The 19,458-nt window shown below is 36.6% G+C and overlaps 1 protein-coding gene across 1 annotated transcript; it reads right to left on the bottom strand.

The window, feature by feature from the left end:
- Nucleotides 1-16,879: 16,879 nt before the first annotated feature.
- LOC147634050 (putative pectinesterase 53) lies at nt 16,880-18,863 on the bottom strand. Its single transcript, XM_086804538.1, has 5 exons — nt 18,340-18,863; nt 18,082-18,253; nt 17,767-17,973; nt 17,415-17,650; nt 16,880-17,282 (listed from the first exon to the last, which is right to left on the bottom strand). The coding sequence occupies exons 1-5, from the start codon at nt 18,702-18,704 to the stop codon at nt 17,135-17,137; spliced, it is 1,128 nt and encodes a 375-aa protein (XP_086660664.1). The 5' UTR covers nt 18,705-18,863; the 3' UTR covers nt 16,880-17,134.
- Between the last annotated feature and the right edge of the window lie 595 nt (nt 18,864-19,458).

Here is a 19,458-nt window from a genome sequence, read left to right as displayed (position 1 = left end):
TAGATGGGTTAGAAGCACCTTATAGAATAGCAAATTGTCTACTACTTTTTTACACAAAGTAGAACTAGATCCGATGCTCAAACCAGTTCTTCAGTAGATATTATTAAGTTTACATTTCTTAGTTTTCTACATGATATAGATGAACTTGAGTCTTCTGAAGAGGCTCAAGAAGATCCAAACTGGGTGAAATCCATGCAAGATGAAATTTATTCCATTCAAAAAAAATGGTGCTTGGGATTTAGTGGATCTATCTCTTTGTAAGTACGTTATTGGTACTAATTGGGTTTTTAAATTCAAGAGAAGGCAGGTGGATTAGTTGACAGATTCGAGGCGAGACTTATTGCAAAAGGTTATGCCCAATAGAAAGGGATTAATTATGATGAAACCTTTACTCCCACTTCTTATATGACCATTATCCAATTTATTATTGCTTTGACATCCCATCATGGATGGAAAGTACAACAACTGGACATCAAATAGGGTTCTTGAATGATGACTTGCATAAAGAAGTTTATGTGAGTCAACCAGCTAGATTTTCCCAACTTGGTCAAGAGGAGAAGATAGGCAAGCTTAATATGGTTTGAAACAAGCTCCTAGAGCTTGGTACTAGAAGATTCATTCCTATTTTATTAGACAGGGATTTCAAAATAGTCCTACAAAAAGCACTTTATATGTGAAAAATGGTTTGAAACAAGCTCCTAGAGCTTGGTACTAGAAGATTCATCCCTATTTTTATTAGACAGGGATTTCAAAATAGTCCTACAAAAAGCACTTTATATGTGAAAAAGACAAATGGAATTTTCTTATTATCATTCTCTATATAGATGACATGCTAGTGCAATGACGATTTCATTATAGCCTTCAAGGCTAACCTTACATCAAAATTTGAGATGCCAGATCTTGGTCTTTTAAACTACTATTTGGGTATGAAGTTTATAGCAAGATGATGCTCAAGATCTTGGATTGTTCTATGCCCAGAGGGTGATTTAGAATTGCAAGCCTTCAGCGATTTTGATTGGGCAGGAAATTATGATACTTGATAGTATACATCTACTAGAAATTATTTCTTTCTTAGCAATTTGTGCATATCTTGGCTGAACAAGAAACAACCAACTATGGCAACATCATCTTATGAAGCTAAATACATAGTAGCATTCATTGTGTGATAGTTGAATGTGTATGGTTGATAATATTGATGGAGTATCTTTGTATCCCTTAAGAAACTCTTTCTCATATTCTCATTGACACTCTTACTCCTATTCTCATTGACAGTTGCAAAGAATCATGTTTCTCATGCCAATACCAAGCACATTAAAGTGCATTATCACTATGTCAAAGAGAGGCTCCATGCACAGGAGAGATCAATCTAATCTATTGTAGTATACATGATAATGTGGAATATCTTTTCACTAAAGCCTTATCACGTGAAAAGTTAGCTTTGGGACTCTTCCCTTTCAAAGACTAATCTACAATCTCTATAAACCTCACATTTATACTGCATGGGGTTTTCTTAGATATTTGGTAATACTTCACCATGAGGTCATGCACTTATGCCATGGCCACTTTTGTCCCACTGAGCTTTTTCCCATGGCCATCCAAGTGTGAACGAGCACCTTAGGATTAGCTAGTATCTAAGAAACCTCATTTACAGTTTAGGGTGCTTAATCTTTTATACTTTTACTAGAGAGCTTCATCTCTCTCCTTTGAGTTTGCTAATCTCACTTAAACTATACACCCTTGTGTTCTTATCTTTGGGCATTTTGTGTGTGTGTGCGTGTGCATGTGCATGTGCATGTGCGTGTGCGTGTGCGTGCATGCATGTGTGTGTGTGTGTGTGTGTGTAAGTCTAGCTCTCTATTCTACAAGATTCAACATTTATGCTAAAGGCTTTCTTTTCTTGTAGAGAATATGCTTATGCTGAAGTATCTCTTCAAGATCTTTCACTTTAAATGGATGCTAGTATGATGTATGCAAAAGTGTGTATGAAAATTTTAAAAGAAAAATGTTTTATGGGTTGGTCATCTATCTATTTACTACTCTATATTGCACAATTATGTCTCTTGTTGTCACTCTGTGAGTGCATAGTCCTAGTTAGGAAAAAGAAAGATACGCATCTCGTATATTGTAGGAAAGGATAAGATAAGTCTAGCTAGCCAACCATTGCATGTAGCAGGACTAAACTACTTGGAAGGAGTAGAAAGATGATGAAGAAGAGAGGATCCTAAGAGAGAATATGGACCTACTATCACTCTTGAAAGTGGACATAGAACGGATTGTTCAAAGGTATGATCCAAAATTCTTAATTACTCAAACAAAATTGCTAATAAATGAAGGAAATAAAAAAGAACATAATGGGGGAGAAGTTAAAGACGGTCAAGATGAGATAACAGAGGTACAAGCAAAGCATAAAAAGGTCATGTTTGTTCTCAAGTAGGAAGAAGAAAAAATAAAGATACACAACATCAGAGTAAAAGAAGATGAACTTAAAGAAATAAACCTAGGAGATGAAAAAGAGCCCATGATAGTCAAAGTCAGTACAAAACTGAATCAAGAATTTAAGGAAGAACTCTTAGAGCTATTGAGACCCTATAAAGATGTATTTGCTTGGAACTACGCTGATATGAAAGGAATTAATCCCAATTTCTATCAGCAAAAAGTCAATATGAAGGAAGATGCGATTCCAATAAGGCATATAGTAGGTAAAGGATGAATCCTAACTATGCCAAGAAAGTCAAGGAGGAGATAGACAAGCCATTAAGGGTGGGATTCATCTACTCGATAAACAGAGTAGAGTAGCTGTCACCTATAGCATTATCCCCAAGAAAAATGGGAAGTTAGAGCCTGCATAGGCTATAGGAAACTGAATGCCTCTACAATATCACATTCATTCCCTCTACCATTCATAGACTCACTATTGGATGCTATAGTAGAACATGAGATATATTCATTTTTGGATGGATTCAATGGTTACAAATCGGGTCCACATGGCTCCAAAGGATAAAGAGAAAACTACATTTGTGAGACCAAATGGGGGGCATTCGCCTCTAATGTGATGACCTTCAGACTGAAGAATGCTCCAACTACATTCTAGAGAATGGTGTAGGAAATTCTATGAACATTTGACCACCTTCATGAGGGTATTTGTGGATGACTTCAGCGTGTTTATGAAAAAATAAGATCACATAAAGAACTTAATGATGTGTCTGGAAAAATGCAAAAAAGCTAGACTGAGTCTTAACCCAGCTAAGTGCGCCTTTGCAGCAGCCACAAGAGGATCCCTATTGGGACATATAGTGTCTGCAAAAGGACTAGCAGTGGACCCGACAAGTGGAAATCATAGTAAAGTTGAAACCACCTAAGAATAAGGAATTAGGTAGATCCTTGGGATTAATCAAATGGCACAGTAGGCTCATAAGATTTCTAGAAAATGTAGCAATACCTCTCTACAGTCTAACTATGAAGGATGTGGATTATGTCTGGTTAGGAGTATGTCAGGAAGCATTCCGAAATCTGAAACAGATGGTGTCTTCAACACCAATTCTCTAATAGCCAAACTTTGAGCTAGTTTTCCATGTGTTTGTGGATGACTCCAACTTGGCCACATAGGAAGTGCCTTAATGAAGGAATCACATGAAGGATGGTTTAGACCAGTGTATTATGCAAGTCAAAGACTGTCTAAAGCAAAAAAGAATTATTCCACCATGGAGAAGGAGTCACTTGTAATGATTTACTCAATCCATAAAATCAAGCATTATCTATTGGGGAATGTTTTTGAATTTCACACATGGATCATAAAGCACTCTTGTATCTAGTAAACAAGCCAAAGTTAGCAAGAAAGCTAGCCAGACGGATGCTATTGCTACTAGCTAGATGGATGCTATTACTATAGGAGATTGAGTTCACAATTAAACACACCCCAGGAAATAAACATGCAGTGGCAGATTTCCTATCCAAACCACAGTTCAGAGAAGCTCCAGATGGGGCAGAGGATGATTTTCTAAATGCACACCTCTTCATCATAGATGAAGAAAAACCAAGTTAGTATGATGAAATGCTACAATTCCTCTCCAGCTTGTCTTTTTTAGAGTACATGTCAAGAGATCAGTGGAAAAAGTTGACCCTCCAGAGCAAGTCATTCATGGTGGTCGTCGCAAGACAACTATAAAAAATGGGTGCCAATGGAATTCCTAACACAAAGTCTCAAAATAGTTGTGGTAGAAAGGTTAACCTTGAAAGAATTTAAAAATCACAAGATTAAGAACTCTTGAAATTAGATGAAAAGAGATTATAGTGCATGGATAGCTAAAATTGTGTAGAAGAGAAGGAAGCATTAGGAGAAATATGGACTCTCCATTTTGCTCCTTAAGGAGTTTCTCTCACTTCTCTCTCTCTCTAAAAAAAGATTCTAAAATAATGTTATAATATTAGCTCTTGTAGAATCAAGGAGATCACTTTATATTGTTTTTAAAAGAGATTCACCTATTATTTTATTGTAGTATTGTCCCATCTTCAAATTTATGACCACCCGTCCTCAAATTTCTCAAATCTAAAATAATAATATTCTATTTGATCTAAAAACCTAAAGCATCTAAGATGTGACACTCTTAAATGCCCACTTGACTTTTCAGCTTCTAATTCCTTCCAAATAGATTGCATTTACGTATTTCAAAATGGGAAAAGTTAAAAAATGTAATAACTTGATGTAGATATCAGATTTTTGAATTTCTTTTTATCCACGCCTACCTCTATGCTCTAAGAGTGTGACTATTAATTTTTGTCATTTTTTATTAAGTATACAGGGGTTTATGAATATTTTCTTCATTTAGAGACTTCTCTACATTTTTTAGAATAAGAAAAGTAGGGTTTTCAATTTAGGGCAATTTTAGTTTACTTTGATTTTTCACTTTCCCTCCTTTGTACAGAGAAAATTCAAATATGTGTTTGTTTTCTTTAAGAAGCTATGCTGACGAGCTTTCTTTCCCTCCTAAAGCACATTAATGAGTTTAGATATTCTCAATCATGGGGTTTCTTCTCTTCTATAGCAGAGAAATTGAAGGGTAGGTTGATTATTGGGTGCCATTTAGTTGGAACCACGTATTCATCTTCCCCTTCAATCATCTTTTTGTTCATCAACTTCTACAAAAGAATCAAGAACAAGAGAGCAATGAAGGTATGATCATTACTGTTATCTGTTATGTTGTTTTGTTATGGTTTAATTTTGTCTGAGTTATTATGTTTCTTTTCTATTAATGTTAATCTTGTTATTCTAAATGTAATTTAGTCATGTGTGAAATAGAAGATAATAGTTGAGTTTAATGATGTTATTTTTGTGCTATTTGGATTGTTTTGTTATATTTAATATTGTCTGAGTTATTTTGTTTTCTTTTCTATTTTGACCATCTTATTGTTTGAAATGTGATTTAGTCATGTGTAAAATAGTAGATAATAGTTCAGTTTAAGGTGGCTATTTTTTAGATTGTTTATTAGTGATTTTCTAAGTGAAAGAAGTGTGTGAAATATAATTGTTGATTAATAGTTATGATTTAGTTTTATGATATATTGAAGTCTATATGTTATGTTATGTTCAATAATATGTTATGTCCCCATTCGGTGGTGAAGGCTATTTTGTGGCTATTTCTGTTCATCAATCTCTACAAAAGAATCAAGAACAAAAGAGCAATGGAGGTATGATCATTATTGTTATCTGTTATGTTGTTTTTGTTATGGTTTAATTTTGTCTAAGTTATTATGTTTTCTTTTCTATTAATGTTAATCTTGTTATTCTAAATGTGATTTACTCATGTGTGAAATAGAAGATAATAGTTGAGTTTACTGATGTTATTTCTATGCTATTTGGATTGTTTTGTTATGATTTAATATTATTTGAGTTATTTTGTTTTCTTTTCTATTTTGACCATCTTATTGTTCTAAATGTGATTTAGTCACGTGTGAAATAGCAGATAATAGTTGAGTTTAAGGATGCGCTATTTAGATTGTTTATTAGTGATTTTCTAAGTGAAAGAAGTGTGTGAAATTTAATTGTTGATTAATAGTTATGATTTAGTTTGAGGATATATTGAAGTCTATATGTTATGTTCAATAATATTATTTCTCATTTATGATATTATTGTTGTGTTATTTGGGTGAAATAAGTGTGTTATTTTGATTACAAGTTATGATTGAGTTTTAAATTATATTGAAGTTATATCTGGTTAAAGTTGTGTTCAATAATGTTATTTCTGGTTATATTTTTGAGTTGTACAAATGTATAAAAGCTACTTTTTTGTTAATAGTTATATTTTGTTCAGAGCTAATTTTTGGTTAATATATGTGTTTTGTCCAATTGCTAATTTTAGGATGCAGGCCCGGACAAGAAGAGAGACATTCACTTCCAATTGGAGGCTGAGTATGCACCGCTAAAAAAGAGAGACATTCACTCAATGACAGAGGCATGGACTTCAAATTGCATTACACACTATATGGTCAGAGTGGTCTCCATTTCATTTTTACAATTAAATTGTGAATGTAATATTTTGAGCTTAATTATGGATCCTGTGTTTTTTAATGCAACACATACTTAAGGCTCATGGTCCATACTTTGCTGAACAAGGAAGTTTGGCGATATGGTCCACACAAGGTATGGAGCGATCTCATTGTCAAGCTTGATGAGGATTCCAAAAAGCAACGGCACATGGAGGTGGAATCAATTATTCCAATCCTATGAGGCGATTACTCTAATGGTGGTATAGGAGAATAGAGGTAAGATATGAGGACAAATCAATAAAGTCCAAATCCAATGATACAGAAGCTATTTGCAAGGCAATATATAAAGTGAGGAAAGAAAGATATGAAAATAGCATGGCCAAAGAACATCATGCAGAATGGTTGACAACCCAAGAGAGAGTCGGTAGCAAATGGAAATAGTGATAGAATTGTAATTATGAAATAACATTTTATGTTTATGCGAGTATTGGAGCAATCCAATGTTTTGAAGAAATAGGTGTTTGCTAAAGTCAACATGGATAACTTTTTCAAAATAAGTGTTTACTAAAGTCAACATGGATAACTTTTTGATAGTGTTGATATGCATACTTGTGTGTGAGAGTATATGCATACTTGTGTGTGAACAGTTGTGTTATTTTTAAAGTTGACTAAACTTTTACTTATAAGTGCTTATAAGTGGTGAGACATTTATATTTTATAGTCTTCTATCTTTTAAGCCATGGCATGCACCAAGCAAAGCACTGAGGAACCCTACTAAGACTCGCCCAACACAGCCCCAGGTCAATATACCAACGGAGACTGATAGTGAGCGCACTCAATTTCTGCCTCAGAAATCTAAGGGACCAATGACTTTCTACATAAACGTTAAAAGGGTCATGACCCTCCCAAAGAATATTCACATCAATGAGTGCTGAATGTGTGCCATCTTACATGTCTTGGTCTAAGCTGAGCCACTCCCCTCATAGAAGTCGCCACCTCCTATACTTGAAGCGAATGCACAAAGTTTGCCTTGCAATGAAGTACCTGTCAAAAAAAACAAACAACCAATATAAAAACATAAAATCAACAATCAACAATCAATATCTTACAATGAATTATTTATGAATAAAAACCATCAACAATCAACAAACACAGTAATTCTACAATCTTACCTAGAGGTAATATCTAACATAGTAATTATGCACTCAATGATATCATCATGGTGAGTTGTCTTGAGATGCCATGACTCAGCCAGTAACTGAGTCTCCAATCCTCAGATGGGCACTTGCATTGATAAGTAATCTTAGTTTTCTTATTAACTACTTCACAGGATCCAAACAAATGTGCAAACAAACCAAATGGTACAAACCAGCTTAGATGCACATCTCTAGAGCCTGTGGATGGTTTCATGGCAGCATGAACATCAATTTTTATCTTTACCCTACATGCTTTTGACATGTCTAAGCTAGGACTATACCATTCCTGGTGGCTAGACAATGGTGGTAGTGGAATATACTCCAAAATATGTTTCTCCACATCATACACTGAATCATAAAAGTAATCATTTTGGAATATACTCCAAAATATGTTTCTCCACATCATACACTGAATCATAAAAGTAATCATTTTGAGATGCCAATTCGCTTACACTCTTGTTGTCATAGATCAAGGCACCTATCCCTGTATGTAAAACATTTAGCTTTCCACTAAAACATTCTACATTCTGCCATTCATGCAAAGTTAATGGATATAAAGCTGCAGGCAACAAACATGCTTGTATATTATAACATGCAGAGTGGATGGACTCAAAGCACAAGAACACAAAGCACAGAGATATAAACTTATTGTTAGGATTATGTCTTTCATTGAAGTTATCATGATGTACTCGAATCTCTTTGTGCATATAAACATGTTGAATGAAAGCCTCTGTTATTGTACTCATACCATTTGTGCATCTCCTGAACTCTATGATTTTACCTTTCCATTGCTTGTTGGGGTCTGTGGCATCTTTGAGCTTGACCTTGAAATTTCCACGAGTACTTGGTCGCATTAAAATCCAATTTAACTTACTATACTGATCACGAATCCAGTTACCTTCATCATCTCTCTTGTTAAACACCTCCACTATGTGAATATTAGTGATATTCCTCCTCCTTGATACAGCAACCTTGTTGCTTTAATTTACACAACCTTGTTGCTCCTATGAAAATAAACATAAACACATCAAGACAAAACATTAACAAATCCTAAACCTATGATCATTACTCACATTAAGATAAAACATAGACAAACCCTAAACCTATGATCATTAATGTTGTATTTTATGCCACTTGAAATCATTATTGTGCAGAGAAGATTGTAATAAACAAATAAAGAAAAAAAATAAGAAATAAATAGCAACTTACTGCTCACAACCTTGTTGCTCACAAAATAAACAGCAACATATCAAGAGAAAACATAAACAAATCCTAAACCTATGATCATTATTGTGGTATTTTATGCCACTTCAAATCAATACTGTGCAAAGAATATTGAAAGAAACAAATAAAGATTAAAACAACAAGAAATAAACAGCAACTCACTGCTTTGATTTACACAACCTTGTTGCTCACAACCTTGCTCTTGAGAAAATAAACATCAACACATCAAGACAAAACATAAAAAAATCCTAAACCTATGATTATTACTCACATCCATACAAAACATAGACAAACCCTAAACATATAATAATTACTCACAAGAATTTGAAGCCGCTTCACATCAAGATAGCTATGTGTGGTGTAGAGAAGAGAAAGTTCATGTGAGAAAACGGGCATAACTCACATAAGTTTTGTCCATATGCAATGAAATTTTAGGAGGAGAGAGCTATGGTGTAGAACAACACGACTGTAAATTTTCGTGAAGAAAGGACCAGAGTTGCAGAAGATATGGAGAAATTAAATTCCACCAAAAAAAAGGGGGGAAATGAAAAGGTAATGAAATGCAAAAGGAGGGAAAGTAAAAAGTTAAATATAAAAAATGGAAAAAAAAGTAAAATTTGATTATGCAAGTCATCATTCAAGAACCCCATTTGATGTCCAATTGTTGTACTTTCCATCCATGATGGGCTGTCAAAGCAATAATAAATTGGATAATGGTCATACAAGAAGTGGGAGTAAACGTTTCATCATAATTAGTCCCTTTCTATTGGGCATAACCTTTTGCAATAAGTCTGGCCTCAAATCTGTCAACTGATCCACCTGCCTTTCTCTTGAATTTAAAAATCAATTAGTACCAATAATGTACTTGCGAAGAGATAGATCCACTAAATCCCAAGCACCATTTTTTTGAATGGAATAAATTTCATCTTGCATGGATTTCACCCAGTTTGGATCTTCTTGAGCCTCTTCAGAAGACTCGAGTTCATCTATATCATGTAGAAAACTAAGAAATGTAAACTTAATAATATCTACTGAAGAACTGGTTTAAGCATTGGATCTAGTTCTACTTTGTAAAGGAGTAGACAATTTGCTATTCTATAAGGTGCTTCTAACGCATCGAGGCATAACCCTAGATTCATTGATTAACGGACTTTTAGCATTTACTACATCTTCCAGTTGATCTGAAGTTGGTGCATTGATTCCTTGAGCATTTCAACAAAAACAAGGATCAGTAGGCAAAATCTACCGAGAATCAATAGAAACTAGCATAGGTAATAACCCATCAAACATGTCTAGAGAATTGGCATAGGTATGCTTATTGAATTCCATCATTGGATCCTCTAAAAAAATGACATCCCTACTGATAATAATATTCTTAGTGAGAGGATTGTAGAGATGACAACCTTTTCTTTTAACACTATAACCTAGTTGAGGCATCTTAAGAATTATACAACTAAGAAACTTGGAGATGTAAACCAAGGACCAACCTTCTTTTGCCATGCTTCCTTTGGGACGAGCCCTTTGCCTCACAAAACCCTTAAGTTTCTTCATGAACCACTCCAAGAAAAACATCTATTGACTATGCAAGGTACTTGCCTAAGGAGAAACCTCATCCAACCACATGCACTAGTAGGTGTACTTGGATTGTGAGAATGCCAGTGGGGAAGTGTTTTTCTAAAGAATTCAATCTCTCTTCTTCAATTTAGTGTACATTGATCTCTTTTTGGGAAATCCACCTAGCAAGTTAGAGATTTTGTAAATGGTAGCCCTTATCTTGTCCGTGACACAGGCCTTGATAAGATTATGTGTGAAATTTAATTAGTTGTTCTAGAATCATGTCACACTAAAGATATGCATATAGCTTATAAGAACTTGTGTCAAATCGTGGGACTTCAACACGTTGAGTTTGTTATTTTTGGTGAATGCTCCTTTAAGGTAGTGCATGAAACCAGTTGGAGTATGGAAGGATGCAATGACTTTCTTGACATGCTTTTCCTCTTTCTTTGAGAGGGTCTAAGAAGCCTTTGGTAGGACTACATAATCTTGCAACCGTGGCCATAGTTCTTCCATTTTTTTTTTGCTTCAACTAGGTCTTCTAGAGCACTCTTATTATCTTTAGTTCCAATCAAATGCTCCTAAATAATGCTCCCAACATTTTTGAATACGTGCATAGGGTTAAGTAGATGATTAATCAATAAATGATCCCGATACGAAGGTTGGTGAAAAATGGAGAGTGACTTCATCCCATAAGGCTCAACATTTCCACCCTCTGTCCATGCTTGCTTCCATTGGTCTAGGTGGTCACCCAAGATTCCCCTCTTGCAAATTGATTGATGATCATCAGGAAGGCATCAAATGTGGCCTTGGTAAATTATCTTCTTAAATTATGTGGATCTTTGTGCATCCAAACCACCAGCAGGACCACATATGGGGCATGCATGATGATTTGCTTGATGTGTGTCATGCTAGTAGCAGTGTGCATGTTATGGATCACTGTGTGAGTGATGTGGTAGTGGATGCAAAGGCATTGAATCAATGTGTTTGTGAAGTTATAGAAAGTGCAGGTTGTATGGTTGTGGACCTAGAGTTGGAGGTAGTAGATGCAGGCAAAGTGATGGAGGATTTCTCAGAGGTTGGTGAGTCTACTATGGAGGAGTAGGTGGTCCCTATTATGTTGGAAATATCATATGTGCCTGGGTTGGGGATTGCTTCATCAAATGATGCCAGTGTGGAGGCTAGAGGTTTGTTTGAATATGTAGTAGAGGTTTTTTCAAAATTGCCTTGTATGATGATACAGGAAATGATGGTGCTAGCATGGTTCAATAATCATATGTGTATGAATATATGGATAGTGGTGTGGATAATGATGTGGATGCTTTATTGGATGACACCTTGGAGGGTGTCTTTGCTTTTTTTGAAGAATATGTGGATCTAAATGCTGTTGAGAAGATTCATGCCCATGTGGATATTGGAGTGTGTGTCAGCAGCAGCAGAGGTAGGGATGATGAGCTTTTGGATGCTGTGAGTAGATTGTGGGATAAAGAAGATGAGGATGTTGAGACCAGGACATGCAGCATATTATTGTTTTGGGTTGTTTGGATGTTAGTATTTAGGTGGCTGTTGGAATTTGGTTTGATGCTGTAGAGGATGAAGATGTGTGCACACGCATGAAAGATTTTTGGAAACATGCAAATATAGTCTTTGGGCTGTATATGCAAGTGTACAACAAGGATATATGGTTTTTGATCCAGTGGGTGGATCAATTCAGTTGGATGGCTTTGGAGGATAGTGTTATAACCTTTTGATCCAAGAGGGTGTTGAAATGTTGGATGGTGCCTTTGTTGATGTTAATGGAGTTGTATGGAGTGGTTTTTTGGAAGAGAGGAGTTTGAAGCACAAAGGGGAAGGTGAAACACTTAAAAGTGTCTCACCCAGGGATTTTGGGCAATATGTGAGAGGAATCCCGAGCCCAATCCAAACATGATGTATAGGAAAATATAATGCATATGATAGTGTGTAGTGAATCCTAGATGGCAAAAGTGACGTGTGGCTGCCTACTAAGGGTGGATATGCGCAGGCATGAAGAAAAAAGGAAAGAATATGGGCAATCGAAGGAATCGGGTGGTGCAACATCATGGGAGAAAACAAGGTGGTGATGGGTAGATGAAGGGGGATAATTTTTGAATTAGGGGAGAGTTTTTTGAGACGAAGAGCTAGGACTGCAGAGAGGAAAGGTTAGGTACCGGCAAGCCAGTTTTCTTTATTGAAGTTTGTAGGTTGAAGAACCTGCAGATTAAAAGGTGGCAGAGAGTAGATCAACACAGTGGAGTGGAATTGGTTGAGTCAAAGCAGAGGGTGTGCTAAAGAATAGAGAGTCAACTAGGATGTGGTTGCCCTAGGATATCTATGTGGCATCTCAGTTAGAGACTAGGCTCAATCTAAAACTTGCTCAACTGTAGCTACTATCTATTAGTTGAAGGCTAGATTGAATGTGCTAAAGAATAGAGAGTCAACTAGGATGTGGTTGCCCTAGGATCTCTATGTGGCATCTCAGTTAGAGACTTGGCTCAATCTAAAACTTGCTCAACTATAGCTACTATCTATTAGTTGAAGGCTAGATTGAATGTGTGTGAGAAAGACACGCTGTTTGTCAGTGAGTTTAGAAGTCGTGGGTGTGAAGATGGTTTTGCAAAGAATTGTTCCCAAAGGTGTTTGGGTGTTTTCTTCTCCTAGGTTTTGGCCCATGTCTCAAGGATGCTGAGAGTCTGATGTGTTTTTTTTGTCTATTTGATATGAAGTTAGAGAGTTTGGATTGAATCTGTTATGAATGGATGTAAGTTTTTTTTTGACTTGATGTTTCAGTTGTGGTGAATTTGTTGCTTTGATTGAGTTCATGGAAATGGGTCACCTACGTGTGTCAGTTTGATGTCTGGGGAGCTGGTGCTGAGTCAGAGTTGACTCAATCAACGTCAAATGAGAAGGTACAGAGTCATATAAGGTTGGTGGAGTATCAAATGTAATCAACCAAAAGTGTAGAGGACTATTAAAGTGGTGTTTGCTACTTGCAAAGTGAGACAACTCGACTCACAAGAGCTAGCTTATCTCACTCTAGATTTTTCTCTCAACCCTAAGCATCAGTAAAAACATCATCAATTTTTTATAAACAATGTGCGTCGGAAAGAACATTGCAAAAATATACAAATTTACATAAAACATAAAAAAACAAATTTAAATAAAACATTTGCATGCCATGATCATGATAGATTGCATGTTTGTGGTAAATATGTATAACAATCGTGATATAGCACGTTTATGTTTTACTATAGTATATAACACTATCATGGTATGCATTTCATGCTTCTGCAGCACTATTGTGGTGTAGCACATTCATGCTTTTTTAGCACTATATTGATATAGTATGATATAGCACGTTCGTGCTTCTCCTTAATGTAGCACTATCATGTGATATAGCACGTTCGTGCTTCTCTCTATAGCAGTATTATGATATAGCATACTCATGCTTTTGTAGTAGTATCATGGCATAGCACGTTCGTGATAGTTTAGGTGACCATGATTGTTATATAGCACATTCGGTATATACCATGATCATGAAATAGCAATATGGTATAATATAAATTGTGTTTTTTTATTCATATTTGAAATAGCAGTATGGTATAATATAAATTGTGTTTTTTGATTCATATTTATCTATATAATGATAATATATTTAAAGCTTTCAACGTTTTCTTCAACTACCTTTTTATCGTCTGTGATTTCAACGTTTTTTCTCGAAGCCGTTTTTGACATTTTGATATCAACAAAAGCTCCAACATGGAAAATGATGATACATGTTCCAAAAACAAATGAAATTCCAGTTCAAATCTATCAGCATTGCTATCGGTATGGGTCTAGCTTGTTGTAGTGGAAGCTTGCAAACAGTAAAGATGAAAGCCAAAAAGCAAGCTATGGAAAAGCTTTGCTCTGATACCACTACTAGATCTCATAGAATGGATATCTGGACTCACACACACAGAATGCTCAAAGACAAGAACATAAGGGTGTAGAGTGTGAGAGATATTGGCAAGCTCAAAGGAGAGAGATGAATCTCTCTACAAGTACAAAGTGAAAGTGCAAATGAGAAAGCATCCTAAATTGTAAATGAGGTTTCTTAAATACTAACTAACTCAAAGGTGATCATTCACACCTGGATGGCCATAGGGAAAAACTTGATTGGACAAAGGTTCCTATGGCATAAGTGCATGAGCTCATGGTGGAGTTACCAAATATCTAATAATAAGAATATTCTCTTCCACAAAAAAGAAAGCTTACATGTGTTAAACTTCAAAGGAGATAGCTTGTGAAGGTTAATAAATATCCCATGATTGATGCAAAGTTGATGTGAAGCTCTCTACAAGTATAAAGTGAAAGTGCAAATGAGAAAGCACCCTAAACTATAAATAAGATAAGTGCATGACCTCATGGTAAAGTAACACCAAATATCTAATAATACGAATATTCTCTTCCACAAAAAAGAAAACTTACATGTGGTAAACTTCAAAGGAGATATCTTATGAAGCTTAATAAATATCCTATGATTGATGCAAAGTTGGTTGATGAGAACTACTTTAGGGAGTATTTGACATTCCTTGAAATACTTGGATGATTTTAAATTGGGGGATAAGAAGATGGAGGGTGGTTACCCATTAGGTATTAATCCCGAAGGATTTCGGCTATAAGCTTCTCATTGAGTTTTCTTGGCTTGTATGTCAGGTTTATCTTGTAGCTAGACATTTTTTCTATGTTGGGGTCTTCTTATGGCTTATATGAATCCACCTTGTAATGTTATTTGGTATCTAGGATGGGATTTTTCTATGGATTAACTGGTATACATGTTGGCCAGTTTTCTTGTGGATTGGTTGGTTCTCATGTTAGATTTTTCTCATGGAAGAAACACACCGAGGTTATCCCATGTTTGTTCATATATAGGCTCTGGAATATGGTAGATACTCCTTGACATTTGCTTATACATGTTGGCCAGTTTTCCTGTGGATTGGTTGGTTCTCATGTTAGATTTTTCTCATGGAAGAAACACACTGAGGTGGTTATCCCATGTTTGTTCATATATAGGCTCTGGAATATGGTAGGTACTCCTTGACATTTGCTTATGCATTCAAAGTTTGGCAATTTGATGAATAAAAAATGATTTATGTGCATGAATGGTTTTCCATTATGGGCGCATTGGCGCGATTTATTATAATTTGTGAATATCCCATGGCCTAAGGATACTTGGGAAACACATGCATTGCCCTATTGGGACTAACAATATATGCATGCCCTTAGGTCCCGAGGAAGCTTGAAAATCCTATGGACATGTGTGTTACTAGTCTAGAACTTACACATGGGAAATTGGTTCAATTAAACTAGGAAAAGGGATATTATTTTATGTGCTTAAATAACCTTATATTTGATTTTTTGTTAATATTATACTATGTGCTTTTAATTTTAAGTTTTAAAGATACCTAAAAATTATTGCATTGGATAGAGAGCACGAAAATTTGGGAATTTAAATGGTATATGTAGTAGATGCCACCAACAAGTAGAGTATACTTGCCATATCTTCATCTCATGTCCTCCTAGCTTTAGGACCTCAGATGGTGTATATACTTGATGTAACTAGTAAAGTAGTTGATATTTACTACCTCTTGATCTCATACGTTCCTAACAAAGAATCATGAAACTTTTTGCACCTATAATTCAAACTAGTGAATAAATATAATTTGCTTGAAACGAAAGTCTGTTGTTAGGAGATACATGTGAGATGACATATAGTAGCTGCTCAATATTATAAAAACTTAGGCTTTATGGACAGTATGTAGACACTTTAGGAATGTGTAAAACTCATCTAGAATAACAATTCTAACCCTCTGTTTTAATTTGATATTCAAGACAAAAGAAATATAAATGTGTATCACATGATAGCACTAGGATATGCTTGATAGTGTATCTAGGCGCACATGAATATTATGATCATAGCACAAAAGAAAATATGATCCTAGCATATAGGTCATATCTTAAGCTTCTTCGTGCCACCCCAATTTTTTAATTTCCTTTTGTTTTTTAAATTTAAACTTACATTGAGCAATCACACCATCCATGATTTTTTCTTATAATTTGTTTTTTAAATTTAAACTTACATTGAGCAATCACACCATCCATGATTTTTTCTTATAATTTTAGTTCTTATGACCAAGACCATGACATTGCTAGTTTAGGACCATGACATTGCTAAAAAAATGTCATACTTGTATGCCATTGTTAAAAAATGTCATACTTGTACTTCTCATTACTTCATATAATTACCGTTTCTAATCCACTTGAGTGTGGTGCTCTTGGATTACAAATGAGCCAATTGAGTTTTAAATTTCACACTTCATTTTTTTAATATGTGAGCCCTAGGTTTTGGAGGCAATATTTAAAGGCCAGCTCCATTATTTCATTTGAAGGGCAAAACCAAGGACAACCCCATTATTTCCCTGGAAAGGCAAAAGATGGACTAGCATTTTTTCCTTATATAAGGTACCTCAATGTTTTTCGTACCTTAAAATAGGAAAATGTTTTATTTAAAAAAGGACAATGAGAAAATGTACAAGCTCCAAACACACAGCCGAACCGTGGATTTACAAGGAGATAATGGGGGGAGGGGAAGACATTGGATTTGATCTTCATGATGATCACTGCGTTACCCACTGCTCTCCATCAACGAAGCTGAGAGACATAAAGGGAGCAGCCTGCGCAGAAGTGAGCTCGCGCGACCACACCACTCTACCCTTCATAGTGGCGCCGGGTCCTGTGCAATCATACTGTCCGTAGAAGACGGTTCTGCACAACAAAGCAATGTCAACATAGATGCAGTGCAGCTACAGGGACTGTAATGAAAAAGGAAGGTTTTATAGCTAGGAGGAGAGCTTAGAGCTCGGAGCCGGGCAGCTTAAAAGCTGCGCAGACACTTACCTTTCCCTTCTGGAGTCGCCCCAATTGTACCATCCTTCCGGCACAATCTGGGCATCAATGTAGGAGCTGATGAAGACTACTCGCGAGTAAGGGCCCCAGGCTCGACCAAGGTACAGGAGGCCAGACCCAGTTAGCTTGCAGTTCACAAACGAGAATCCTGAGTCTTCCTGCCCACTTTTCCGCTTTTGCGCTGTGAAGGAACCGTAGGCCTTGGAGATGGCGTGCAGTTCACATTTCTGCATTACAGATGAATCAATGAGTTGTAGTAAGGGGAAGTGGGGGGTGTGCAGGGGTAATTACTCGTAAGGAGATAAGGGGATTAAGCATGATGAGCATGCAGTAGTAGTTATACCTCATAGAGAGATAATCCGCCGCCAAAGATGAAGTCTACAGAGCCTTGAATGTAGCAGTTGCTGAAGTAATGGCGGCCCTTGTGGTCGTATAGTGTGTCCTGGGTTCCCAAGAATTTGCAGTTGTAGAATGCCGCCTTGTCGCCGGAGATTTGGAACGCTACCGCCTGCATGTCTGTTGAGCCCTCGTTGGGATAAGGTGCCGAATTCTGCAGCATCAATAGCATCGCAGAGCATGAGTATAATATCATGAGACTCAGCACCCAACAAATGTATGAATTTATATGCAAAGCTTTATATACAATCTCGCGACGTACCGAGAAAATCATGTCCTTGGCAATGAAACCATCGGACATTACTGACACAGTAGCACTCTTGAACGTAGAACCGGCAGTCCTCGCATTGTCATGCCACGTTATTATCGTTTCGCCATCCGCTGCTCCTTGAAATGTAATATACGGTTTCTTCTTCGGGATTTTCACCTTCTCCCTGCCAACATTATCATTGATTCAAATCTTATCGTATAGTTGTACAAGACATCATAGATTGAAGCAATTAAATCGCATATTACTCACTCATAAACTCCCGCATCTATTTGGATTATCACCCTTTCTTGATTTCCACTCGGGATTGAGGTAACCGCTTCGTGCACAGTTTTAAAATTAGCAGTACCCCTCTTATTCACGGTAATGACACGAGCAGGCAGGGCTGATTGACGAAAGTCGACATTCTGGACAGCCGTGTTAGAAGATGCAGGCTGATGCAGATTCTTTGCTCCTACTCGAGCTAGCCACTGCATGTACTCAGCCTCAATTTCCTCCCTCGAGTGAGGTTGATTGTGTTGTTTATGATGGGAGTGAGCGGAGAGGACTGCAGGTGGTACATTAAGCAGAAGGGATAAAGTAACAAGAAGAGCTAACATCATTGATGCAGAATCCATGACTAGAGGGGGAAATAGAAGGCAGAACACGAGCTTTTCTACAAGTCTTATCTTCCTATCATGGCACGAGGGGAGGACAAGTGGGTACTGAGGACAGGCAATGAGATTGGAGCTGGACTGATAGATGATTGATAGCCTGTGATGGGTAGCGTAAGAAGACATATGTACATTGTAGGTGGTGGTGGACTCTAGCGAATGGGTCTTGTGAAACTTTGAGTACGTAAGCGAGTCGCTAAGTGGCTACGTTGGCAGCCAACAGAAGCTGTGGCCAGCCTGCGTGTATCGCGTTCACTTTTGCATGTGGCGTATTGCGGGGGCTGGGGCTGGGATCGTTCTATTATTACGCTTCATTTTAACGAAACAAGGAAGCTTGCACGAGAGTGTATGCAGTACTATCCGTGTCCACTTATCCGTGTCCACAGTCCCCCCCTCCCCGCCTCCCCCCTCTTTACAGCCACTGAGCCATCGGCCTGTACTCCATAAAAGATACATGATATCTTTACAGTCGATGCCTTCAACTTCGATTTTGAAGAGTTTCTTCTTTTTAGTTACCTTGACGTTTGAAAATTCTTAAGGCTCGTTTCTCAAATTGGCAACTACTTCTCAAACCCTTATCTGTTCATGAGTCCATTACGAAATAGTTTTTATCATTTTGCTTCAATGCTTGAAAAACTGAATTAAACCAATTAAAATTCAGCTTACCGTAGAAACCGGGCCTTATATATTTAGAAGGTATACCTTCATTTCTTAGATA

The sequence above is a fragment of the Cibotium barometz genome, chromosome 11 (genome assembly GCF_041138505.1).
Source record: "Cibotium barometz isolate CiBa-2024 chromosome 11, ASM4113850v1, whole genome shotgun sequence".
Lineage (NCBI taxonomy): Eukaryota > Viridiplantae > Streptophyta > Polypodiopsida > Cyatheales > Cibotiaceae > Cibotium > Cibotium barometz.
This window is presented reverse-complemented; position numbering and strand designations above follow the sequence as displayed.